The 26,989-nt window shown below is 38.2% G+C and overlaps 1 protein-coding gene across 1 annotated transcript in view; it reads right to left on the bottom strand.

Moving 5' to 3' along the window:
• wnk4b (WNK lysine deficient protein kinase 4b) overlaps positions 1 to 26,989 on the bottom strand; it is a 94,728-nt gene that overhangs the window by 32,542 nt on the left and 35,197 nt on the right. Inside the window, exons 3-8 of the mRNA XM_036567367.1 lie at positions 25,717 to 25,889; positions 25,098 to 25,318; positions 24,090 to 24,247; positions 4,628 to 4,716; positions 1,668 to 1,887; positions 154 to 562 (exon numbers count right to left, since the gene is read on the bottom strand). Of these exons, the coding sequence (XP_036423260.1) occupies positions 154 to 562; positions 1,668 to 1,887; positions 4,628 to 4,716; positions 24,090 to 24,247; positions 25,098 to 25,318; positions 25,717 to 25,889 (1,270 nt within the window). The remainder of the gene's footprint in view (positions 1 to 153; positions 563 to 1,667; positions 1,888 to 4,627; positions 4,717 to 24,089; positions 24,248 to 25,097; positions 25,319 to 25,716; positions 25,890 to 26,989) is intronic.

Genomic DNA, 26,989 nt, shown 5'->3' with positions numbered 1-26,989 from the left:
AACTATATGACATCACACACTTACATGTGGCCAACGAGTTGCTAACATTACAGTTTAATGTCATTTAGCATGATGTTAGCTTTCATTTGCTGTTAGCTACATTAAAAATGATGGCTTGAACTTGGGTTTCAAATGTGCATCGCACAAACTTACACGTAGCTGAGGAGTAGCTGGCATGGCGGATGTTGTAGTGCTGCTGCTGCTCTGCTTCTGGGTCCTCCGGCTCTGTGGTGAAGCTGGCGTTAATCCCAGAGTCCATAGAACTATTTGTTGTAGACGGTACTGGGCCAGAGACAGTCACGGTGGGAGGTGTTTGGGCTGGAGTGGATACAGGGGTCTCGGGTGAGGGCTGGGGCTCAAGAGGTGGTGGATTGGGGGCAGGAGGTTCTGTCTCGGGAACGGGTTCGGGTTCCTCCTCAATCACCTCCTCCTGCTGTCTCCTCAGCTGCTCCTCAGCCAGCCGTCGGAGTTTCTCTCGCTGACGTTTGATGGCAGTGACGCGGTCACGGATGGCTTTGGCCACCAGTTTGTAGTCGGCATCGCAGACAAAGCCAAGCACCACCTGAATGAGAGAGAATTATTTCATGGCTATCATTTAAGCAATGGATCTTTAGGCTTTGAATACAGAGGGCTGGGGCTGGTGAATGACAGATTCAGATAACAAGTGTCTTTTGCTGTGACGGAATCACAGTCTTTGAGCTTTGAGCTGATCCTGTTGATCAGTGACCTTGCAAACTGCAGCACAAAGGCTTTATCACAAGGACAGTATGTGAACAGTCTGACAAGCGAAGGGGTTAGGGGATTTTAAATTGGTGTTGTTTTCTTTAAGCCTTAAGTTTTTTAATACTACAATAAGAAGTGGTGGAAAATTCAGGTCCAGAAAGAAAAATCATCCCCAGGACTTTGATCCAAGTGCCTGGACACTACTGCTCCTGAAGCTAACTAGAGAAGCCTGGCAGCTGGAACAAAATCATGGAGAGGACAGGATTTTGAATAATAGCAATTACTATGCTTAAATGGACCACCTGTAGGCTCTCAGATGATAAACACAGAGCAAATAATGAACAACAATTATCAGCCATTTCTAATTGGCACTGTAAAGCAAAATTCAAAATTTTACTGTGAGACAATATGTGAGAATAGGAATATTCCTGGAGCATGTTAACATTTTCAACACTTTCACATTTGCAATGTTTAAGCTACATTATCTGCATGGCACCACTGAACATTCACCTCAATAATAATATGGACAAAACTATGTTTTCATTTATATAGTTCTTCTTCCAAGCTGAAGGCCACTTACCAAATCAAAGATAGAACATGTTCGAATAAAACAAAACACTTAGTAGAGATGTGTTAGCAAAAACAAAGAAGCAGACTGACATTCAAGAGAACAAATATGAAATATAAAACATAAAATATAATATGTGCCCTATGTTTGCACAGGCCACATTTTTCCCCCAAAAATGTTAAACTCCACAAATAAACTGCAATTATGCATTTAAATATGCAGAAATTTGTTCTCTGTAAAGGATGTGTTAACTTATTTTCACTTAGAACAACAACAAAATGTCATTTAAGGAGTTCCGCCAAAACTTTTGAATATGACTATACATTTATTTATATTTGTTTTTAATCAGATTTTTAATCTTAAAGGAGACTCTTACCATCTCCTGTGCCACCTCCTCTGGTACATCCTTGTAGAGTTCAAACAGGAACTCAATGGCGTTGTTGTCCTTGTACTTGCCGTGCAGCTTCTTGGTGTCGTCCATTCGGAGCCAGAGCTTCAGTCCAGACTTCACCATGTCGTCCTCCTCAGCCAGCTCCACATGGACACCATTATTCTCCTGGAAGAAGGGGTGTTCTAACAGGTCCTGTATTGTGTACCTGACCAATGGAAATGCAGCAGGTGAAGCAGAGATACTTCATCAAGAAACTAAAAAGTTTTAAAGTTGTGCTGCTGGACAGAGCACTTTGTTTCTCATGGGCTTCAACTATAAAGTTTTGTCAGCCTGCAGTAGAAGGTGGTTGAGATTCAATTGTCATTTAAAAGTACAGCTATTCCTTTAAACTACATCCGAGCTAGAAATTTCACTTTGGGCAAAGTCTACACACAGGCCTTTCAACACATATAGGCCCAATCCCATTTCTTAGTTTTACCTCTACCCCTTGTTTTCGAGTGTCACCTTGCCCCTTGGAACAAAGGGCAGTGGTTGAAATCTTCCCCTATGAAATGGGACAACCCTCAAGTTCAGCAATCTCGATGTGGGTATTTAGTTAAACTTAGGGCATCATATGCTTTTATAGAGGGGGGCATGCAACAATTATTTATTATCACCCACCCCTAATTCTTCACTGATATGAATCTGAAGTCAGCTTCTTGTTCAAATTTTCCTGTTTCCCCCTAAATGCCCTCAGGCCTCAGAACTGCTGCACAATTTAAGGTGGAACGAGAAATTTAGCTTGCTAGCTATTGAGACATTGGCATACTACTAATGAATTTTTATGGTTATTATAAAGAAAAGGACCATAAAACATTGAAACAACATTAAATTAAGATAATACAATGGTTTTCCATGTAACCCTAGCACTTCACCCTACCCCTCTGTCTCAGCAAAAAATCGGAACACCCTTCCCCTAGGCGTGAATGCGCAAAACGGAGGGCTATGGGCTAACAGGTAGGGGCAAGGGGTGAAATGGGATTGAGCCTTAGTATACATAGTGCAGAGATGGAATATATACTAAACACTGTTTCACAACTTGAGGTATGTCAGCAGTGTAAAGCTGACTAAGACTAGCAGTTTCAACTCTACAAGTTGAAAATAAAAAGAGAATCTGAACAATACTCTTGCTGCTGGTGACATAAGCAGCTAGAACTGTTTTATGACAATATTGTAAATGTTATTAAATTATGCACTGCTTACAATGATGAACAGGCATGGTTATACATAGTTTGCAAATTATGTAGTCACTGACAAAGGAAAGAGGCTGAGGGAGAACCCACAGTAAGCCTCTTAAGTGATAGGCTGGTGAAAAATTAAATTTACCCAAGTTTCTCCCTACTCCGAATAAATCAGTTCAGCCATAACAGATTTGATGTTGAATGTCTGCTTCTATAGTTTTGCCCTGGAGTTAAGAGGCTAACATAGCTAATGAGTAACAGCTTAGAGCACATCAGCAGTGTGCAAACTGAAAGCCTTAAGCAGACTCACTTGCACAGTTCCTGACTCTGTATGACATACTGTTAACTGGGGTTGGCAACAACTAATTGACAATATCGATAACATTGATAATAAAAATTGTTGGCAACGATCCATGTTATCGATTGGCTTGATGATGTTTGCGCTTCTTATTCACAGCGCATCCCTGTCTGCTTTTCAGCTAATTCAATTTTAGTTTAGCAGAGAGAATAAGCAGCGTTGGTTGAAGGGGTGAGTTGCATTTTGAAACTGCTGGTCTAAACAGTTCAGCTTAACAACAAAGTTCTCAGGGCTGCTTCTATGCTTATGCTTTCAGGCTAGCTCAGATGTTATTTCCTCCAGGTTTTAACCTCCCAACCACACACAAACAGAGCTCTAGGTCATTGAGACTTATTAAAATTCTATTTTGAATATTTGAATATAGAATGACAAAGACAGAAGTATAAATCTGTTACTGTGACATTGACAAAAAGCCACCTTTAGAAAATATGAATTAAAATTTAGGTGTTTGATGTGTTTTTTTTTATTTTTAATTTGATTAATGAAACATTATTAACAGCCTAATATCTGCAGATTTTTTTTACAGCTAATTGATTAATCCAAGTCATAATGGACCTACTAATCAATTATCAAAATAGTCACTAGTTGCAGCCTTACTGTTTTCAATAAAAAATATATAGCATAGCTAATCCGTAGCAGCAGCCAACATGAAGTTTTCTGTCTGGACTTTTGTGCACTTTTATAGATAACAGTATGTCATGCTGTGTCAGAAAACACATTTAAGCAAGTCTATTTGAAACTTGTAGTCTGCACAATGCTAATTAGTGGGTTAAAGCTTCCATTACCTGCTGGCTACATTAGCTTTGCAGCTTTAGTGTAAAACTAAAGAAGCCAACTTCAGACACCAAACTTGTCTTGGCTGTTTGACCACATTTTGTTTAAAGGGAAACTGTGTACATTTGACTTTTGGCAAAATCATTGCTGTAAAGCTGTAATGTTCAGGTTTGAGAGCCAAACCCATGAAGCAGAAGGTCTTGTAACATGGCAACCCCTGAAGTGAGTTCATCTAGAGTGTGTAACACTGTTATTTTTACCCCCCCCCTCTGCGTCACCCAGTCGCTGCAGCGGGGAACAGGAATAGCAGCTTGCAGGTTTTTCTGCTTTTCTGTCATCAGAGACCAGCTGCTATTGTTTAAATGTTAAAAACCTGAACATGGATATTGTTATCAGTCTCTCATGGGGTGGAAAAACTGGCTTGGCTAGTGTTAAACATTTTAATGAAAGTTGTCAGGTACACGTAAGCATGTTTGCATGTCCGCACACACTGACACTTCATTACAGGGTGTGAGTTAATGATTTTCCCAGTGCTGAGGGCTGGGGCTTGTGGAACAGGTGTGTGAGTTTTTCTCTGCTGATGTTTAACCTACCTTTCAGCCTTGTTCATGCGGATGCAGCCCTCTATGATCTCCTTCAGCTCGGGCACTCTCACTTTGAAAAAACTGTCTGGCTTCATGCCCTGTGAGAGAGACAGAAAAACCAAGAGAGAGAGAGAAAGTGCAAGTTTGTAGTGGGCATTTTTGTTAGATCTGAGAAATGTCAGGTGTCAGTCATGCTAGAAATGCTTTTTAATTCTGGGCAAAAAAGCCTCTATTTCTGCTGTTTAACCTGCCATTTGCCTTTAATAACATGATTTCTGAATTCTGTCTTTGCACTTTGATATGTAAAGAACGTGACTCAACAAAGCAGAAGATTTGTAGATTTTGTTTGTGCCACAAACAAATTATTAAAACAAGAAAACACATAAGCAGGTTTTCCAAACATTTAGGGGCCCTAAGCATCATATATTCAGAAGTCCACACCCATTTCAACCATATTATTTTGTATTATGATCATCTCTTGCAAGCTAACATAAGATGGCAACACACAGTCTGCTTTTACATTGAAATATTCCAGTAGTATCAACATATTAAATCATATAAAGTAAATCGTGTTACAGAGGAAGCCAGAGACATTATCAACGACTGTACAGTAAGCCAGCAGTTTCAGAGGTTAATATTTTATATCTTGGGATGTTATGTTTAGTGAGAAGCATAAAATATTTCCCAGGTCTTTTAAAAACAAAGAACAAACTGAGACAAATCTCTAACAACACACACACACACACACACACACACACACACAGATGTATGACCTTAGGGCTTTAGTCCACAATACGCTGTTCTTCTTCCTCATCTCTATCCCAGGTTGTGTGTCTCTCTGCACATCTTACCTTTCTTTCTCTTTGTCCTAAATACAGTCACAGACTGACCTGTTGATCAGTTTACTGATAGATCAGTCAGACAATCAATAATATAGAAAGTCTGTGTCTGTGTCCACGTTTGGTTGCTGTCTGTTTTCTCCCATATCTCATACCTTTTCCTTTCTCTGACTCACTCACTCACATACTCGCACATACTCTGAGCATACAATGGTGGTGGGGGGGGCACAGTAAAAGGAACGTTTCCCACATATACACGAGCAACATACTTACTATGAATTTATTACACTACCCTTGAAAACAGATGTTTCACCAATCGAATTGGTAATTATCAGCAATGATAACAAAAGCACACTGTAATTTTCTATTATTTCTCACTCACGGCTCACTGAAAGCAACAGAAATATTCTGTTGAAAGTACAGCTTCTAAACTTTTAATCCATCCCAAATATGTGTTTGTAAGTACAAGAGGAATTTCATTATGCTTTGAATTTGATACATAGCTAGTGTTCAGTTTTGTTTTGAGGAAAGAAAACACATCCTTTACATTTTTGCCATACTTTTGTAATTTGCTGACATTTAAAAAAAAATCCAGACTCAAAACTGATGATACAGAATGTAAAAGCATTTGAAAATGCACTCCAAAATGCTGTACATGCATTTGTCATAGAAGAAGATTGTCAAAATACACATTTTTATTTCTGGAATAAAGGTATTATAAATCTTAACATTAATATTTCTTGTTTGTGTAAAATCTACATCTGACAACTTCTAGCAATACATTTATAGAACAATAATCTGTGCTTTACATTCTGCATTAATGTATTATTAGAAGTTTAATGAACTCAAAATTTGAAAGCAACCAGGTTACTTCCTTTTTTAACTTAAAGCACTAAATCATTTTTACAGTGTAGTTGGTTTACCTATATCACAGGCAAGCATTCACCTCTGTTTACTTGTGTCAGATTAATGGATTTTTCTGTTCTACAGAAATTTACAGAGTCAGAACTGGTCACAGTGGTGTTGATAGTAATCAGACATCTGAAGAGCCTTTAAAAGCTACATCACAGAAAATTATTACATGGAATTGTCATGAATATGATGCCTGATGCAGAATAGTTTCAGAATAGTTTTGTGCTCAGGTCATGGACTACAACATATTTTTTATTAATTTATGGAGAGGTATATGCAGGGTGTTATAAGGCAAAATAGCCCCCATATAAAACGTATTTTTTCAGACTTACCAGTACTTTATTCCTATCCATGTTATGTATAAAAATGTAGGCTCATTGGTGGTTTTGTACAGTAAATAAAATGTCTAAATTTGTATTACAGACATTGAAAAAAGTAGAATTCCTATTAATCTTTGCTGCTTTTTAAACTGAACTAATCAGGTTGTTTTCTGCAAGTAGTGACAATCATACAATTCTGAAAGCAGATTAAACACTGTGTGTGTGCTGTCTTGATAGCAATGTAGACCACATATTATGACCACTATGGAGCAAAGAAGTGCTGTAAAACTCCTTTTTCTGGCTCACATCTATCAGAAATACATTCTATTCAACCAATTGTAGTCAACTGATGAACTGAACTCTTTAACAGTTTCCACTTTCTAGGAGACTCTCTTGTGTCTGGTTTAACTTGGCATGCTCTCTCCACTTAGCTTAATGCTCTGGGTCAATCAAGGGTTACACAAACAGATGAACTAAACGCAAAGATGGCACGGACACTTTCAGCAGGGTAAACAAGACACTAAAAGGTATTTTTTTCAAGGTTTAATTAAATATTTCAAATTTTCCAACACAAAATTATACAATCATAATACATTGTTATTTTTATTTATTTATTTTATTTCTTGTCAAATTCTCTGCCTCACAATGTTTGTAATAAGAAATATTATTTGTGTCATAACTTTAGAACTTCTACAGTTTTCTCAGTCATTTTAGAATCACCTAAGCTACGTTCATTATTCTGGAAAACTTCTCAACTTTCAAAACCTTAAATGGTTCCAACCTTGTGAATAGTACTGTATTGACAGACGTGCACTGGACTCATCTGGCCTTAACAAACTTAACTAAACCTAACAAATACATAAACTGTGATTGCAGTATTTGAATCCTGGCGCCTTGAACGTTTAACTGAGTACTTGAGTACCCATAGACACCTCTATTGTAAACCCACTGTGGAATATTATATTAATTGTCACAGCAGCAAACATATCATAACCACCATGGTACATTATCAAAGTATTGTGCCAGGATATTGACATCGGTATAAATGTATGTTGTTACCGACATTAGTCTACCAGTATTGGCTTTACCTTATGGATGTCCCAGTGTGGTTTGGTGTAGAGAAGCCAGCAGGCATTGAAACTGAATAAGTGTAGATACTTTTTTTAGGCCTACAGGCTTTACATTAATCAGACATTATACAGAATCATGTTGCACACATCTACTTAAACAAAGTTTTAACATCATAGCATTTAGCCAAGAAGTCACGCAAAATGCGGAATGAAGGCAGTATAAAAGACTACAGAAAGTCGACAGAGTCAGAGGGGAAGCCAGCTCCAGTTCCTTGCTAGAACATGGAAGCCATGGCACTTATCTTTAAAAATATGACACTAGTTCAGTTCACGATTATTATTCATTCAGCCAAATGTAAATAAATGTTTTGCTGCTCTGCATAGGATTTTGCCATACTGCCAGTAGACTATAGCAAATAAGTTGCCCATAAGTTCTCATTTATATATTAGGGGTCCAAGAACTTAAAACCGACTCGTGACCTGACAAAACTCCTTCTGATGTGCTACTCTTTTGTCAGCATCACATATGCCTGTTTACAAATGTCCTTGTAGCACGTTCCCTGATAGCGAAAAGGTCAGTAAAATAGGTTGAGATAGCTGTTACGTAACTGCTGGCTGTGGTCAGATTTAGGAATGCTAATAGATATTAAGTTTTTAGGATAAGTAAGAGACAAAAATCTCCTATAACTTAAGAATAACTCAGCTTGTATTTAATGAATAATGCAATTTAGGATGTAACAAGCTTGAGAATTTAAGGGGTTGAACAAGCCAGCTGGGCCACACATTTTGACTAATATTTATTTCAAGTAGCTAAGACATCTGATAACTAATAATATTGGCTAAAATACACAATATATATGTTTGGACCAACATAGCTCTATTTGTCATATTCTTAAAGAGAATTTGATTTTATGTCCTATGCTTAAATGCAAATTTCTAAAACAAAACAAATCAAAACTCCAATACTTTTAGTTAAACAGTGCTTTACTCACTAATATGAGTGTCGCCTGTCAACTTTGAAGTGTCTTTGCCCATGATTGTCTTTGCCCATTACATTTTATGTAAGCAAATTCGATTTTTTTCCCAAAATAGAGTTCAGCAGGGGAGAAAAGTTAAAGTGGGACAAAGAAGCTTCATGCCGTTTGCTTTTGAAGTGAGAAGAGCCAATCAAATCTACCTATCATCAATATTGACCACAAGGATGCTCTTCATTCAGTTTGTTTTCACTGGACTGGCAACAATCATTTTGGACATGATTTTAATATGAAATTGACCTCAGTCTACCAAGCGCATGGTAACTGGACCGAGAGTATTGATATAATATGATATGAGTGTTACTTCCCAATTCTCACATTTCTTAAACTCTTAGCAGTCTCTGAAGACAGCACATACACAAAACCATCAAAACCACTTTCACCAATACCAGTATATATAAGACCTCAGAACTGCCCAATCTTGTCACCTATCCAATATAGTGGTCATTCACTTTTACTGTGTTTGTTGGAATGCAAACACACAAACAAACACACATACCCAAGGCCAAAAACAAGAGTCATAAGAGAAAAATATTTGGTGAAAGGAAGACAGTGAACGCCACACTAAGCAAAATCGTGTCTGCGACGTGCCGCGGAGATAGCGTGGGTTTGTTTAGCGATAAGAAATCCAATTTGCGCCAAGCGGACACTGTTTTCACGCTCCATCGCGCCTCTTGAAAGAAGTGACTCAAAACAAAGCCAAGGTCTCGAGTTGCCAGGTTGGAAACATGAAGTAGTCCAAACCACCATGTAAAATTTATGAAGCGGAAAGCATGAGGCATAGCGCAAAAATCAGCCAAGCAGCACAAGGCTGCACCAATCACAGAGCTACAGGGTTTGAGGTGTTCAAATGGTAAGTATTCAATAAAATGGTAACACTGTATTCCAAGCCAAACTCATCTCTTCAAAACCTCTTTCAAATCAGGATGGTACGGTGCTTGAGTAGGAAATGCATACGAGGAACTTCTGGAAGCTTATGGAACTGAGCAACAGCAAAACTGTCATCTATCTTATGGAACATATCTCTAATGGTGGATGTGGGCTGGATATTTCTGAGGGTGTGACAGTCCCAGAATGTTCCAGGCTTCTGAGAAGGGTTTATGTAACCAGACCAGTGCAGTGCTACTTGATCAGATAATAGCCTCTTTTAAACAACTGAAAGCAAATGAACGGTGAAAAAAAGAAAGATAGTCTTCAGGTTTGCTTCCATGGTGTCAAAATGGTGCCAAAAGCCGAGGACTAAAGGATGTAGAGGTTTCCCATCATGCTCCAGGGATTTGGGCAATGGAGCTTTTGGGCTATTTGGGCCTTACAAGCGTTTTTTTTGGCTTTTAGGCTTTAGGATAGTTCAGGTTCATGTAATGCTGCAGCTCTTTGAAGGCTGCTTTGTTGGATACTAATGACATCAGCGCCAAATCGTCCCTAATGGAGACAAAGCCAATCCGGCCAGATTTGCTCCATTACTTTCTTCTTCCCTCAGTCACTCTATTTTTCTCTTTCTCCCACTCTCCCCAGATAAAAAGCTAATGACTTCATGTTGGTGCATCTGGCCCAGGTTCAGTGGAGCAACAGAGCCAAAGCGAAGATCCACCTCCTTCCCCTGGCGACGGGGAATAAGGAACCTTTGTTTCTTCATACAAGTGATCTTCTCATTTTCTCACAAACTTCATATTTCACCTTTACAGAAAGTGTCTGGTGAGAACTTGAATTCAGGAATGAAAACCTGAATGGAGATCCTATAACTGTTCACAAGAATGAAGACAGAAGGAGATGAAAACAGCTTAAAGGTGCAACAAGAAGAAGACTGTCTACATGGAAATGATACAATGACCTTTTATTATTGGCATCTCTGAATGAGGAGCTTTTCGAGGCTGTCATCCGTGACTACACCTTCGCAATCTGAAAGACCTGACGTGCTGTAAAATATATCATACCTCGTATCTATTTATGGTCGTATGGTACTCTCTACACAGTCCCACGCGTGATCTAAATGAGAAGCAGAATAAATCAATGGTCAACATGTACATTATGTCCTCAAATGTACTCAACCCTTATTTAAAGGAACACATAATTACATAATTTTTGCCCTGAGACCGAATGTAGTCAATAAGGTGAGACGTTTTTATGTCTGACATTTGCGCTGGGGCAATGAGGCTGAAGTAGCTAACATGCCATAGAAGATTATACTCCATCAATCAGCACCATGCAAACTGCACGTCTAAATCATCATACATTTAAACACACTTGCTTATGTGCTTCCTGACACTGTATGTCAGTCTGCTATTTATAAAAATGGAAAAGTACAGTCAAAATTTAGGTTTTTAGCTATGGTACTGTGCAAGAGCCCTGTCAACATAGCCATTAAATACAAGTAATTCATTTTTCAGTGTCAGGAAAAAATAGAACACAGTCCTTTACAAATTACACAGAGGCCTCGACAATTAAATATAATACCTATACAATTTTCCCTATTTAGTGTGTTCTCGCAGTGTAACTTGGGGAGACATTCTTCAGTTTTTCAAAATTCAGTCTTAGAAGTTGGTTGCATCTGATTCTCACAATCCAAGTAATCGCAAACATATTCAGTGATGTTGAGGTCTGGACTCTGTCTGGACTCTAGGGTGGTCAGTCCATCGTTCTGAGAACACCGGCAGCTTCTTTGTTTGATTTGCAAATGTTCTTTTTTGTCTATTTCCTTTTCTCAGTGAGGGCTTCTTGACAGTGGAAGGATACATCTGAAGTAAGAGTGGAGCTTGACTTTCTCTTCTCTCTCAAAGATGAAAGCTCTAAGTACTGTATATCGAATGATGACAGTATTGGTGGTCTACGGTTGTTAGAAGTCTCATTTTCCCTGTATCTTTTAATCATTTAATCATTTTTTGAACTCCAGTTTTGGAAACTCTTGTCTTATCACTAATTTATTTTTGACATTATACTCCTCTTAAGCAAGTGGATTATTTTATATATAATCTCAACAGAAAATGAATAACTTATACTTAAAGGCTATTCTGAATGGAAATTAAATAAATTAACTTTTGCACAGTATTGAATGTGACATACTTTTCGTTTTGCAGATATTAACGTGTCAGAAACCACACACGAAAACCTTCGCATAGTCTGAAGCAAGTTTGTGAAGATTCTGGCATGCACTTAGCACAAAGCTAATTGGTGAAGTATAATCTTCCATTATGACTTAACTATGTTAGCATCATAGTTCTAGTGCAAAACTAAAGAAGAAAACATCAGACACCAAACATGTCTTGGCTGATTAGCTACATATACAAGGGAAAATTCCTTTAAATAAGATCATTCGTAAGGGTGCAAATATGCAATAAAAATAAAAAATATAAAAAAATATAAAAACGTTACAAGAAACAAACATTGAATTAAGCAAAACACAAACTCTAGGCCAATAATAAAAAATGTCCTCAACTCACCAGATAAACAAGCATCCAACAGAGAACATGCCGACCAAATAAACCTCTAATTGTCCACTCTGTACCCACCGCTGATCCATGACAGTGAGAAAATAAAACAGCTGACTTGCATCAAATACTTCTCTCATGTAAAAACCTCTTTACTTTCCATTTATATTGGCAAGATCAGTCATAAGTATCAAAACAACACCACAAACACAAACTGAAAGGCTTTCAATTAGTGGAAAAAGGCTGGGTCAATGTTCCTCTGTGCCTGAGTTAATTTGCTTCAGTCGCCCAGATGGGCCTTCACATGGCAGAATTACGCAGAGGCTGTGTGTGTGTGCAACTGAAATGAATGAACTGTGAGATCTGAAAAACAGCTTTCACAGCTAATGAACAAAAAAGCCCAGGATGCTAGATGTGATAAAGTGAAAGCAGCTGTGAAATTACAGCTGTGTGCCGTACACTCTTGCAAATAATGGTATGTAGTCAGTTTGGAAAAAAAGTGTAACCAAGCATCGTGAATGGAGAGCAGAGGTACGCTGTAAAACACACCAACTAATGGCATTAGCATCTTTAAAACGTGGTAAGAAATTACTCCCAGATATATGAATCAAATAAGTAAGAACAAATCAACTGCTGTGCTGAATATTCTCTACATTGGAAAATCAGGAGCCCTATATAGAACATTCCTGTAGGCAATAAAATGGTCAATAATCACTATACCCTAAATTGGAAAATCAGGAGCACTATATAGAACTATTGCACTATAGCATTAGGCTTGCATGAGTAAAATCTAAAAGATTAAAAGTTGAAACATGATCTTAAGATGAAAGTCTATGCACATATGATATGTTGAATGCATTTTAGTTATGATGTCAACAAGCTAGAAGGTACTAGATATTATTGAGGAATTATTATTTTGATTAGCGCATTGAAACAAGCAGAGAAATTCTATGAAAAGTGCAAATCATAAAAAACGTTTTTTAATCAATACCACATTCGTATTTGTAAGCAAAGGTGAAGATATTTCATTACAATTTTTCATTTGATGAAAAGTTTTTGTTGTGTGTCAAGTGTTGTTCTGTAGAATAAAACAATTATTCTTAATATTTTACCATGTTTTTATCATTTCTTGACATTGGAAACAAGAGGAGAGTCATAAATTGTCGATAAAGAATATAAATGGAATACAAATAGAATTCATTATGTACCTATAGCATTTATGATGCAATCACATTTAAATAGGCTTGTATGACAACAACAATAACTGTAGAATGCTAAGAGTTAAATCGATTTCTCAAAAATGAGTCATGAAAAACATGAAGAAAAAGTGTAATAGTGTAAAAGCCTAATACTGAAGTACAGTACGATGATATGTCCCTACAAAGAAGCAACAATGATGCCTGATGTCTTGCCATGATAAAAATGGCTTTGGTGTCCCATGGCTGTCATAAGTAGAGCAGAAAATTGATGTGGACAGGACTGTAGAATAATGATGGCTGGAGTGGTGTCCATATGGGGGTTTATGAAACAAAGCCCATTTGTGTGAATGAGAGCAGAGAAAAGCTTATTGAATGAACCAGAGGGGAAGTTTGACAAAGTGAGCAACAATGACAAGCAAAAGGGTGTGTGTGTGTGTGTGTGTGTGTGTGTTCTTAACATGTGGAAAGAACTAAGCCATATGGTAGTCATCAGCATGTGACGTCATAAGCTCCACTGAGCCTGGCAGGAACAGATTTAATTATGCTAAATTATATCGATTTCTCTATCACTCTTACTCTCACTATCCCTATCTCTATCTCACCACACCACTGGCCATATGCACCAGACAAACCTTCTTGCTTTCTCTCTATCTCTCTCACATACACACAAACACACACTGCTGCTGCATGAAAGAGACAAAAACTAGTATTGTGAATGCAATTATATATTGAGATTGCTGTACACTTGTATTTGCAGTATTCAGTTCAATGCAAAAGTCAGAGATCACCCTTCCTTGAATTTCCAGTCAAAATAGCAATTTCAGTATCAGGAAAAATATAGAAAATCTATATTTATCTGAAAATGACATAGAACTAATTTCAAAATATTCAGTATTTGCTGTGTCCAGCCTTTGCATTTACCACAGCTTCCAGTCTTTTTGGAAGACTTGCTTTCGGGTTTTCAAAGAAATCTGCAGGGATATTTTTCCATGTCTCCCAAGTTCAGTCTTAGAAGTTGGTTGCATTTTCTCTTTCTCACAAACCATGTGATCCCAAACACATTCGATGATGAGTTTAAATCGAGAATCTGGGTCGCTGGTCCACAGTTCTGAGCACACCAACAGCTTCTTAGTTTGTTTTGGAATCTGTCTTATTTGTCTATTTCCTTTTCTCAGTAACACCTTATTAACAGCTACACATCCTTTTATACTAGACAGTGAAGTCTTCTCAAAATGGAAGGATGAACAGGAACACTTGTGGAACATTTCATGGTTCTTTGGGGAACCATTTTTGTAAATGAGACGTGTAAGTGTGAAGAACGTTTTTTAAGGTTTAAGGAACCTCCACATAATGTAAAGACCAAGGCTGGTGCAGGGTAGTGTGTAATACCGCTGCTCTCCTTACAAGAGACTCGGACTGGTTGGGTATGCAACACTAGTTCTTAAACAAGACTCTTAATGCTGCTTACATCTTCCACATGATTATGCTGTAAGTCGCTCTGGATAAGCACATAAGCCAAATGAAAAGGTTCAATGAAGAACCCTTAAACTGGTATAGAACCTTTCAGGAAAACAAAAGTGGTTCATTTATGGCAAAGGACTGGTGTGGTAAGTGGAATCAGGTATGTTCCTGCTTGTTTAGAATGAAAACCTGCAGCTTCACTGGCCCTTTTGTGGATATTACTGGACACCCATGTTCTATTCTGTTTTTTTATTAGAGAGCTCAGCTGCATATTGCACCCTTCTGCAACACCAATACTGCAAAGTCCAATATCATGATAACAAACAACAAACGATAAATTCTTCAGATGTACCACAGCCAAACATGCACAAATACAGGGCATCATTCTTGTTTCTGTACCACACTTGCACACACAGCCATTCAAGGCCGCACAGTTCCCACCCCTGAAACTCCATCCATATTTCATGACCGGTTGACACAATTCATTAACATTTCATCTGTTTGTGAGTGGGCAGATGGGCTATGGGAAGTGGGCTAGTTTTCAACACAGCACCGGCCCCTCAGTAATTATAACACCACCAATGAGCCGAGGTGTTACACAATACTTCGCCCCCACAGCGCATACACACACACGCTCCAGAATATTTGTTCCCTACGCCCCCATAACCCTTAGAGAATAAAGCTGCACCGTACCCATGGCAATACAGGACCTAGACCATCGCCTCTGTAAAGCTAATTGCACAACCGCTTAATTAGTAAAACTGCCTTTACTTCAGGGAGTGTTGAGCAGATCATTTCTAATTCGCTTTAGCTGAGACCTGCTTTACGGCATGATTTAATTGTGTGAGACAGGCTAATCTGGGACTCTGTGCTCGGATGAAATTTGTTTGTTGTAATTAGTCTAATTGTCATGTTGTTTACGATAGTTGAGGAAACAAGAGCCTGGCACTCCTTCGCTAAAAAAAATCACTGCAATTTCTATGCAACTTTATCACATAGTTTTTAATCCAGTGTAAGTGGCAAAATTTAACATTAAAAATCTGCCAGCACTGAATTTTTGAGTCTAAAGATATTTACTCTTAGAAGTTTGAAGCCATTTTTAGCATTTTGCAATATAAATTAAATGTCACTGCATAATTACATAAATAAGTACAAAGTTACATTGAATTACACTTCAATTCAATCTACATTTGGTACTGACGGAACCCTTTCAATGTCAATTACTAAAATATGCTAGGCTGTACATACAATATTGTTTCAATATTATTTCTCTAATTCATTTAAAATAAAATACTGTAGTATTTCAAAAAGTGGAAACAATAAACTGGAAGTAAATTTATAAGCAAACCAAGTGACATCAAAATGATCAGTACTTAATGTGACTCCTAACCATGGTGTAAGACCACCAAAACTATCACCATCAGATAAACAATACTTACAGCTTTCACCTTTGAGAGAGAGGAGAAAATCAAGCTCCACTTTTGCCGTTACTAAAAAAAAAAATAGACAAAAAAGAGGAAAATTTACACTAGAACACTGAAACTGGACCTCTGACAGGTAAAGTAAGGGTTTATGGGCTGATAAATCCAAATCTGGGACCTCTGGAAGTAAGAAAAGGCAGTATGTACACCACAAAAGCAATGAAAGGATCTATGAACAACGTCTACAACCATCAGTCAGGGTCAGTGTGTAACAACATTTGGAGTTGGTGATTTGTTTTTGACTGAAGGCATCATGAATGAAGTACAAACACGTTTTAATACAGCATCATGCATTAATCTTCAGAAACTGTTAGATTGAGAAGACGCTTTACAGCAAGATAACGACCCCAAACACACTGCTGAGAAGATCAAGATGTACTTCTTAAAGAATTTGCAACGGACAATAAACAATGCATAGAAAAATATTCCTGCATATTTTCTTTAAACCTAAAAAAATTATAACAATATTCAGCTCAAGTTAACAGTAAGAGATTCAACAGTGGTTCAGTTGACAGTGCTGCCAGTGCAGAGGCTTGTGCTGCAGCGCAGGTGTGAAAATGGAACTAGAACAGGAATGTGGTCTGGCTGGGGGTCCCTGAGGACTACAATTGAGAACCTCACTGAGTTGTTCCAACTATAAGCAATGACTGAAATGAGACTGGGTAGAAACTCTGTTCTCAAATGATAAGAGGGTAACACAAGAGGCACTTGAGGTGCATTTTATCAGTCAAACACTTCCAGGTTGACTTGAACCAACCCTTTGACTAAACATATCACCTCAGTTTCAATTACAAAGTTACATCAAAGTGGTAACTCAAGGTTACAGCATCGTCAGAATGCAGAATTACAGCATAATTTTGATGCCTTTGAAAGAAGATATGGAAAAAGAATGATGTAAAGCCTAGATAGTCAAAACTAGCCCAAGAAATACAACTGTGTGTTCATCTGAGCATCATTACACCTCGCAACTAGCTAAAGAGACTGTAGAGCTGTGAACTGAATATCCTTGATTTAATGGTGACAGAGGTTTAAATGTCCTCTCACCTGTTCATGGCATTTGTAGTGGAACACTTTGCTCAGAGCCAAGACAGAAAATGTGCCAGCCTGAAAATACGTAAACGATCCAAACCTGTTACAGTGAAACTGAAAAAGAACGCAACGTTTCAGTAAGCTGATCTGTTCTGTTCCTCCCCATAACGGCTCTGTCCCTTTGACTGTACTCACACTCTGTCCAAAAACACAAAGGTGATCATTTGGTCTGTCAGGACATTCTCTCCATGCCCAGAAGCCTCTGATTAGCTCTGAGATGCTGACGTCTGTTCACCCTTTAATGTGCACCCAGTAAAAAACATATATATATATATATATATATATATAAATTTTAGGGTGCGCTGTTGAAGGGGAATTTCACCAATGGTTATGATGTAAAAGTTCAGAGATTGATGTGAAATGCTCTGTTCTAAAGATAAATACTGAGTCAAAATTGTTCACAAAGGTGGTGACAAAACCAAACATCTGTAGAGTTTGATGACTCTAAGTACTTCCTCACTGTTATTAAATCAATTAGGTATGAATACACTGATGCCTGAGACATCATTATCTGATGGTTCTAAGATAAGGTTTTGGCCAAGTTTATTTTTTAAAATCCAGAGAGGTACACGCAGGGCACTGTAAGGCAAAATAGTCCCCAAAAAAGCTTTTTTTTATAGCTTTATCACTATTTTACCACTATGAACATAACATTTAGAAACTCAAAAGACGTGTATGTCCATTGATAGGTTTGAACAGTAGATAAAATATATTTTTATTGTATATTTGTGTTTTAGACATCGTGGCTCCTGGTTCCTATCACCACCTCTGTAAAGAAATGCAAGTCAGTAAGTGTACAATGAACCATCACATCAAACCACTCTGAAAGGCTTTGTTTACATCTCAACCATTGAATTATGCAATGATTATGAAAATTATGAAATGTATAAACACTTCACTTGCTGAAATTCAACCTCACACTCCCAATGTTTCTGTTTGCACAAACACTGTGCAACATTAAATCAAACAAACATTAATGCACCTGCGCTACAGCAAATCCAGCCCACCTGATTTAACGTAATGATACAATGATTAGCCAAACCAGGTACTGGACACCTACAAACAATACCTGGCTGCCACAAGGTGCCAGACTACTCATACACATTACATATTAAAAAAAAAGTATGTTCCAACATTATAGAAGAGTTGTTCTGGAATTCAGTATTTTCATTACTTTACAACTTATCATGTAGGGTGACAATATATCCCCTTTTTCTATGCCATGTGCTCTTTTTGGGACATAATATGTCTAAACTGCCTTACATGTCTGGGATTTGGCTTATATTTACATGTTGCTATTTGCTTTCAACAGTCTGTCCTATGTTGCCCTCCTGCCCCCGTGTCCTCTTTTTTAAAAAAACAAAACACAGTTAACCTAACTTTTCAGGACACTTAAGGAGAGGGTAAACATGTCAACCTCTGTTTTTTCATGCATGTTATAACAGCACAGAGAAAATGCAGGGCATGAAGTACAATACTAATTGGGGTAGTTTCCATTTCCTTTTAGCAGTTCGAAACTAAGGTAGCAGACTTTATACACCAAACATGTCTTGGGGTATTGGCTACATTTGTGGTAAGGGAGGAATTGTGTAGATTTGGTAGGACAATTGCTTTAAGCCCAAGCACTGAATGGAGAATTTCTCCACTATAAGGCTACAAATGTCATGTCATCCAGTCACACACCCCGGCACAGAGGAGCTCAAAGAGCTCAGCCAGTGATGCACGAGTGTATGAGGCTGGCCGAGCAGCATTCCCCCCTCAGCTGATGCACAGGCTGCTGATCCATTTCCATCATGTCGCACTTTCCTCCAGTGACCTTGCCTATATCTGACCCCTTCCACGCCCCACTGACCGCAAAGCTGTGCTACAACAACAACATGACATTGCTAGATACTGTGACACGCCTTACAACATATTAAAAAACACTAATGACTCAACCATGCAACATGACGGTGAAAGATTGGCATGCATCATTTTTGACCGTAATGGTTTACTTTAGTTGTGTTACACAAATACCATGATTCATCAACACAAATAACCCCTTAATGGCCAGGCCCCCCCAGTGGGCCCTAGGTTTTTTACTATTAGCTCAGTTTGCACTGAAGTGCCTGTAGTTACTGAATAATAAACCTTAGTATGTAATAGGCCTGGATTTTAAGGGGTTAATTTGGAACTGTGACTGGGCAAAATGCTCAGGACACACAGCAAAACACTGAGTAGGGCTCAATTATCACCATATCTTGGTATTTTTTTGTTGACATTCTATCATTGTAGCGGAGTCGCTATAGAATTCAGTTATATATGCCAGTGGGAAACCATGAAGTACAGTTGTATGCACCAGTTTGAACACTCCTGGTAGAATGACATGTTTTGATAAAAATAAGTTAACACATCCTAAAAAAATCTAAACATTTTATGCACATTTTAGTGCACAATCTCTACTTACTTACTATGCACATTCTTGCTAAGTACATAATGGAAAAAAGCAAAACAATGTGCTATATATTTCGCACAGACAGCATTTTATATTTTATTTTTTTCCAATATGTTAACTTACGCAAATAAACAGTAATTGTGGATTAAAATGTGCAGAAGTGTGTTCTCTGTAGAGGATGTGTTAACTTATTTTCACTTGGAAAATCAGCAAAACATGTCATTTGACCAAACTTTTGCATACAATGATTATATTTGCATTTCTTTTACAACTTGTCAGAACCATCAGGACAGCGCTGTTGTCTTTGTCAACGTGGTGATTACTGTCATCAGGTTTCTGGTCAATTGTTGCTGATATCATATTACACTGTACTAAGTCCAGGCCTTTGTTCATTAGCATATTTAAAAATTTTGAAAGCCAAAGTTCAGTTTCCATTAAAAAAACAATTAAAGCTAATTGTGTTTTTTTGCCTGGACATCCAAGATTCCTTAAACACTAAGGAGTAGATTGTGATATATGTTGTGATACAAGCTGTAGCACATTATGTAGTCTTGGTGTTCATACATTAGTGTATATGTTCATACACTAATAACCTAACTGTTTAAAAATGAAGGTGGTCTCATAAATTTTCACATCACATATCACTAGTTACTATTTGAGTCTATTTTCCTCATTTAGACCAACAACAACATCAAAAACAAAAATACAAACAAGCGCACTGTCCTTGCATTCAATCCTGAGGCTCAAACACCATCATCCTGTACAATGTACAGCACAGGACAATAATACAATAAAAGTCTCTCAATGTTTATACCATTAAAGAGAAAAATCAAATGCATCAACACACAATCAAGTCTTTCCTTCTTCCCCTTTCACTATCAAAAGAATCAGATAAGGCCTGTTCTGGTCATAATATAAATATATGACCCAGAACAGGAACAAAGCATGACTCAAGGACATGCTGATAAAGATACAAGCGCTGTGAGGACATCAATGCTGGATCATACAAACTGCTTCAGTCCTTGAAGGAAGAGGGAAATATGGACACAGCTGATAAACTGCAAGCTCTTCACTCTTAAATAAACACATTCAACTAATAATTAGCTAAACAATGCTAGCATGGCTAATAATCAGTGAAAACAGGTGTTATGAGTTAGCACATTATGCTAATTCTTTGATAACCCTTCTACATAGAGAAAAAAAACCCTTTGTCTGAAATAAATTTCATCATTTAATAATCTGGCTGAATTGTGAAAGGCATAATAATTATGTTTGTTACTTTGGAATTTCATTATATTATTATATTATAAAGGTTTCAATTTTAAAAAATCATGGGTAAACAGGGTTGTATATATACTACCATGCAAAAGTTTGGAATCAATGTATATACAGTTTGGTGTCAACATAAAACCAATTTTGTTGCAGATAAATGTTTAAATGATTCTAATGTTAGCATCGTATAACATCAGAGGTTTCAAATGATTAGTAGGAATCTAGAAGAATGATCAGAGCTGCACAATAGGGAACACATGATTTTAAAATGACTGAGAAACCTGTATAACATCAGGAATGACACTTTTCTTAATAAATAATGATCCAGAATGCCTTGTTTTAAAGTGATTAAGTATCAAGGCCAATAACTTGAGAAAAAAGTACTATTCGGTGTGTAAAGATATTCAAATCCACAATGTACAAGACACTTTTACATATAAAATGATACAGATAATACAACAAGTGATTCCAGACAATTGTAAACCGTGCAGCAGCAGATGAGCTATCGTCTCTGACTTTACATCTACAAGATGGACTGACAAGGTAGGAGTGTCTAATAGAGTGGACAGTGAGTGGACACAGTGTTTAAAAACTCCAGCAGCACTGCTGTGTCTGATCCACTCGTACCAGCATAACACGCACTAACGCACACCACCATGTCAGTGTTACTGCAGTGCTGAGAATGATCCACCATCCAAATAATACTTGCTCTGTGGTGGTCCATGGGGGTCGTGACCACTGAAGAACAGGGTAAAAGGTGGCCAACAAATCAACAAATCAGAGACCACCCTTAATTTGTTTAATTTCCAGGCAAAACAGCCTATATGTAAATAAATTAAGGCCCACTCTTACTTCAGATTCAGAAAAAATCCAGAGGTGTTTCTGTCCATCCTTACACTGTAAAATAGCACTGAGTTGTCCTCAGTGCTATGTCACTGTGTAAGGATGGACAGAAACACCTCTGGAAAGGATGTGTAGTGATCAAGAAGCTCTTACTGAAAAGGAAAATAAATAAAAAAAAGACAGAAGCTGCTGTTGTTCTCAGAACAATGGACTGACCACCCTAGATTCCAGACCTCAACATCACTGAGTGTGTTTGGGATTACTTGAATCATGAGAAGCAGAAATGCAACCAACTTCTAAGACTGAACTTTAGAGGAAAAATACCCCTGCAACTCAAAAGCAAGCCTCCTGAAAAAAATGGAAGCTGTAATGGCAAAGGGTGCGGGCAAACTAAACACTGAGAAACTTGACATTATATTTAGTTGTTGTGGCTTCTGTGTAATTTTCTATAACCTCTGGCAACCATTAGATATTGTAAATGGCTATACAGTAAGGATAATAAACTAAGTGTGTTCAAGAATGGAAAAGGGAGACTTCAGGCAGTTTTTCACTTAAAATAATATACTCTTGTACTCAACAATACAGCCAGTGTTGTTGCTGTTTGTGTCTGTGGTTTAAGGCTGCATATGATTTACATCAAAACACTGATTCAATAGGTTCAGAAATGGGGGGAAAGCTGGGCATACTGAGGTCTCTGGGGAAGAGGTTAAATTTGTGAGATCAACAGAAACTGAATCAGACACTTGCAACAGACTGTGGCAAGCTGGCGTCGCACTTATGGATCTCACAACGTAATTAATAACACGTTGTAGTCCTGCAATTTTCAATCCTGTGGGAATGCAGAGCTGAGATCGAGGATGATTACTGCTGTGGATGAAGCAGGGCATCTCTGTTTTTTGAAATGGAATTATAGCTCTGGAGAGACGTGTTAATTGTCCCTTCTGCCGTGGAGAAATGTCACTGTGACATTCATATAGGCTTCAGACAGCCATTAGTGGGCTCATGAAACCTCTGAGGAGACTATTACAGTGCAGACAGCCACTGAGTTTAGAGTAGTCTGCATAGATAAGTAAAAGAAGAGACTGTGGGTGGTTTCACGTGGATAACCAGATACACACAATGTCCCATTGAGAGCTGTGTCAGGGATTGACCGCATGTGCAACAGATCGTTAAAAAGACAAAAGACAAAGATATGGCAAATATAGAAGAAAGAGAAAAATAGTGAAAAGAACAGAGACAACAGGATAATAATACCACATGCATTATGAATGCAATGTACTACCTTCATTGTTATTGTTACACAGGGAGATTCACTCGAAAGAGGCCCCAAATATTCTGTAATAACTCTTGCTAGGACGAAGCAATCTGGACGAAACAATGTGCAATGTGCTCCTCAGTATATGAACAAGCCGGGATGCCCCTGCGTCGGAGCGATGAGGTAGGCGCCGGACAGCCGTCGCGACGTTTAACCTCCGTTTGCAACTTCCAGGTGCATACCCCCAAACCCCTTCATGTGTCTGGCAGAAAACGGAGATCACTTCCTGCATCGCATGTAATGCAATAGATTACACATATGTCAAGGTATGTAGCGTATTTTTTTGGTTCAGATTGCTTCATCCTATCCTTGCAACAGAATATTCGGGGCCTCTTTTGAGTGAATCTCCCTGTATAATCTGACATGCTAATTGTGGAACGGCAGGAAACTTTGGGCCAAGTCCAAAAATGTTTTTACTGATGGTTTTGGCCTGGTGAGAGTCCAGATTTAAACCCTATGGAGAATATTTGGTCTTACATTAAACGCTAGCTGGGCATTATTTCCAAATGTTCGAAGCCATCAATGCTGAGTTGACCAATACTGACTCTTGGTGTCTGAAAGTTTACCCACAAGACTTTTAACATTTAAAGAAATCAAAAAGAAAAGTTATCCCATACTAAATTACTTTATCTATTTGTTTAATGATTTGTTCTTAAGACCATTAAAAGCTTAATGTTTTGCCATTTGGGGCTTGGCCTTTTTTGGATGGGATTGTACATTAGCACTTTCATCCCTGTTGCATCAAAGAATTAAAAGGGGCAGAAAGACTTCACTTACGCTTGTGACTTTCCGGTAGATTTGGGCTGCATTTTGGCACTCAGAATAGGGGTATTCAGATGTTGTCATCTCCAGGATGCACATCCCAAAGGCATATACGTCCACTGCCTCGTCATACTTTTCCTCATACATCTCTGGAGCCATGAATTCAGGGGTGCCTGTGAGAACACAGAATACAGCAAGAGGGCTTAAAACATAAAAGGCCTAGTATTGGACCTGGAAGAACACAAGATGTTTTCGTACTAAACAAGGATATTAAGAAATTTGACTGAAATCATCCTGGAATGCACAAAACATGTCATGGCTAGTCTCTTGGAAACAAACAGTGGATTTCAAAAAACATTATACTGCACTCCAATTTCCATTTAGGACAGTCTTGCTTGCATTAATATGATGGGCATGACTAATTCCTGTCTGTATAGAGTGCCCTAAATCCTTTGGCTGATACCAGCTCAAACAGATCCTTTTTGAGCCTCGCACAGCCAACAATTACGATTTTCGAGAAAGATTTATTAAGAGGACAACAAATACACAGTAGGTGCTGACGTCTTTGAGGCTAATCTCTGTCAAGCACTGTGGCGGCATAAATATGACAAGAATAAATAAATAAACAAACGTATACACCAGCAGGTAGTGGTAGCAGTGCAAGGCATGTTTACAGTACTGACTGTGAAGGTCAGTTCTCTGCCAAGGTAACAGGGTACAGAGAGCAATGGGTCCATTACTGATTAATGTGCCAAAAGTGAGTATTTCTAGTTTTTGCCGCTGGACCAAACTGAACTAGAAGCTTCATGCAAAAATGACAACATGAACTTACATTTATTTACATTTACATAATGCTAACTAGCCCTTACTCATTTTCATTTGTTAGCATTTTCTTAGCTAATCCATTTGAGAGGATGAGTCACAGTGTGGATCAGAAAAACAAACCCTAAAAAAAGGTGAAAATCCTGTTTTAGAGACCTTGAATGGGCTCTTAAGAACACCAAGGTCATTATATTAACTCACCTATGACACTTTTGGCAAAAGAGGCACTCTTGAGCGTAGCCAGACCCAAATCGCCAATCTTGACCGAGCCAGTGGGGCCTGTTATGAAGATGTTGTCACACTTGAGGTCTCGGTGGATGATTGGTGGGGTTCGTGTGTGCAGGAAGTGAAGGCCTTTCAGGATCTGGTGACTCCAGCGTTGGAGAAGCTTCAGCTTCATCTCTTTAAATCTTTTTAAGTATCTGAGGCCCCAAGACATGAATTGCTGGTTAAAGTCTGTCTTTCATAATGGAAATTCAACTCATTTACTCTTGCTTTTCAGGGTGGTGGGTGAGGGGTTACCTTTACCAAAGTAAATACATTTTATTATTATTAATCCATAATATAACAATAAAGATTAGCTCACTTTATTGTGCTCACTTCAACTCAATAACTTAGACCATCTTAATGACCTTGCTTAAGGATCTTAGAATGACAGTGAATGTTTAAAATAAAGGGACGTTATTTATTTTTTTCTCTTTGTACAATAGGGCAGCAGTCAAGCATGCATGGGTTGCTTACATGTGTAAACTGCTGAGCCATCTGCAAGCAATTCTGGAGCAATTTCTCTGATCTCTGTATTTTCCTTTGCCAAACTTACGTCTTGAGGGTTCCTGACGTCATGAGCTCAGTGACGAGGATAATACATTTGTGGCCTTTGACAGTTGACTTCCAGGAGTCATAGAAGCGGACAATGTTGGGGTGCTGCAGCCCCTTCAGCATCTCCACCTCCTCACTGAAGCGTTGCCGCTCTGCCTTGGTCAGCCTCCGCGTCTGAGAGGGAAAGCAAATGGCACAAAGACACTTACAGGAGTGTTCAGACAGGGTCGAACATTAAGTATCTAAAAAAAATGGTACTTCGAGGGTTCTTTAGTAAAGATAATGTTTCTATATAGAACGATGAATGCTTAAAGAACCCTTCGCATGACTAAAGCGTTCTTCAGAATGATGGAAAATGTGCATGAATGTGCTGTAGACGATTCTATATGGAACCTTTTTGACAAGGGCTCTATATATCACCCATAAGGGTTCTTCTACTGTTACAAGCTTGACACTGTAACAATAGAAGAACCCTTTTGCTATATCTAACCACTTTCAAAAAGGTTTTATATAAAACCATCTGCAGCACATTCTCCGTCAGTCTGGAGAACCCTTTAGTCATGCAAAAGGTTCTTTGAGCGTTCATGGTTCTACATAGAATTATTTTCTTTACTAAAGACCCCTGAAACACCATCTATTTTAAGACTGTAGTGTAATGCCTGTCCTCATTAATGCCTTTGAGCCAAAACAGAAAAACTCTTCTATGAGCAGGTCTGTTCAAACTTTGAACTGGTACTGAATGTCCTAAAATGACTTCTTAAGAACAACTTTGCCTGAGCCGAAAGTTTATAAACTTTTGTTTAATTTTGTCTTTTAATAACGTGTTAAGCTCTACTTGTATTTTCTTTAAGTAAGCAAATGGAAGTAAATGATGACCTGGCAAAGAAATGGGCCACGCTCAAAGGAAGATGTATATGGAGTACCTACAGGAGTTTATACTGTTCACAACTGTTACACACACTTTTTGGGAAAGAGCTTTTACTATATAGGTTCTGACCCGTCCTCTGACCCATCCTGTTCTGTTCCGTCCTGTGGAGTGGTTTAAGGCTGATGACACCGGGGCTTTGGACTAGAGGGCATTTTTGTGCTGCACACCATCTAATTACAGAGCTATAACACTGTTCTCGGCTTTTACTATGGGTCTTATGTAAAGACACTTACAATATCCAAGGGCTTAACAAGCCAAATTTGATTTCACCACAAACAAGCATGAAGAGAACTGTGCAATAAATTAGCAAATTTGAAGAAACACAGATCTACTGATATTCAGAAAG

Source organism: Colossoma macropomum, unplaced genomic scaffold, assembly GCF_904425465.1.
Source record: "Colossoma macropomum unplaced genomic scaffold, Colossoma_macropomum, whole genome shotgun sequence".
In the NCBI taxonomy this organism is placed as follows: domain Eukaryota; kingdom Metazoa; phylum Chordata; class Actinopteri; order Characiformes; family Serrasalmidae; genus Colossoma; species Colossoma macropomum.
The sequence above is the reverse complement of the archived record's forward strand: the minus strand, read 5'-3'. Positions and strand labels throughout refer to the sequence as shown.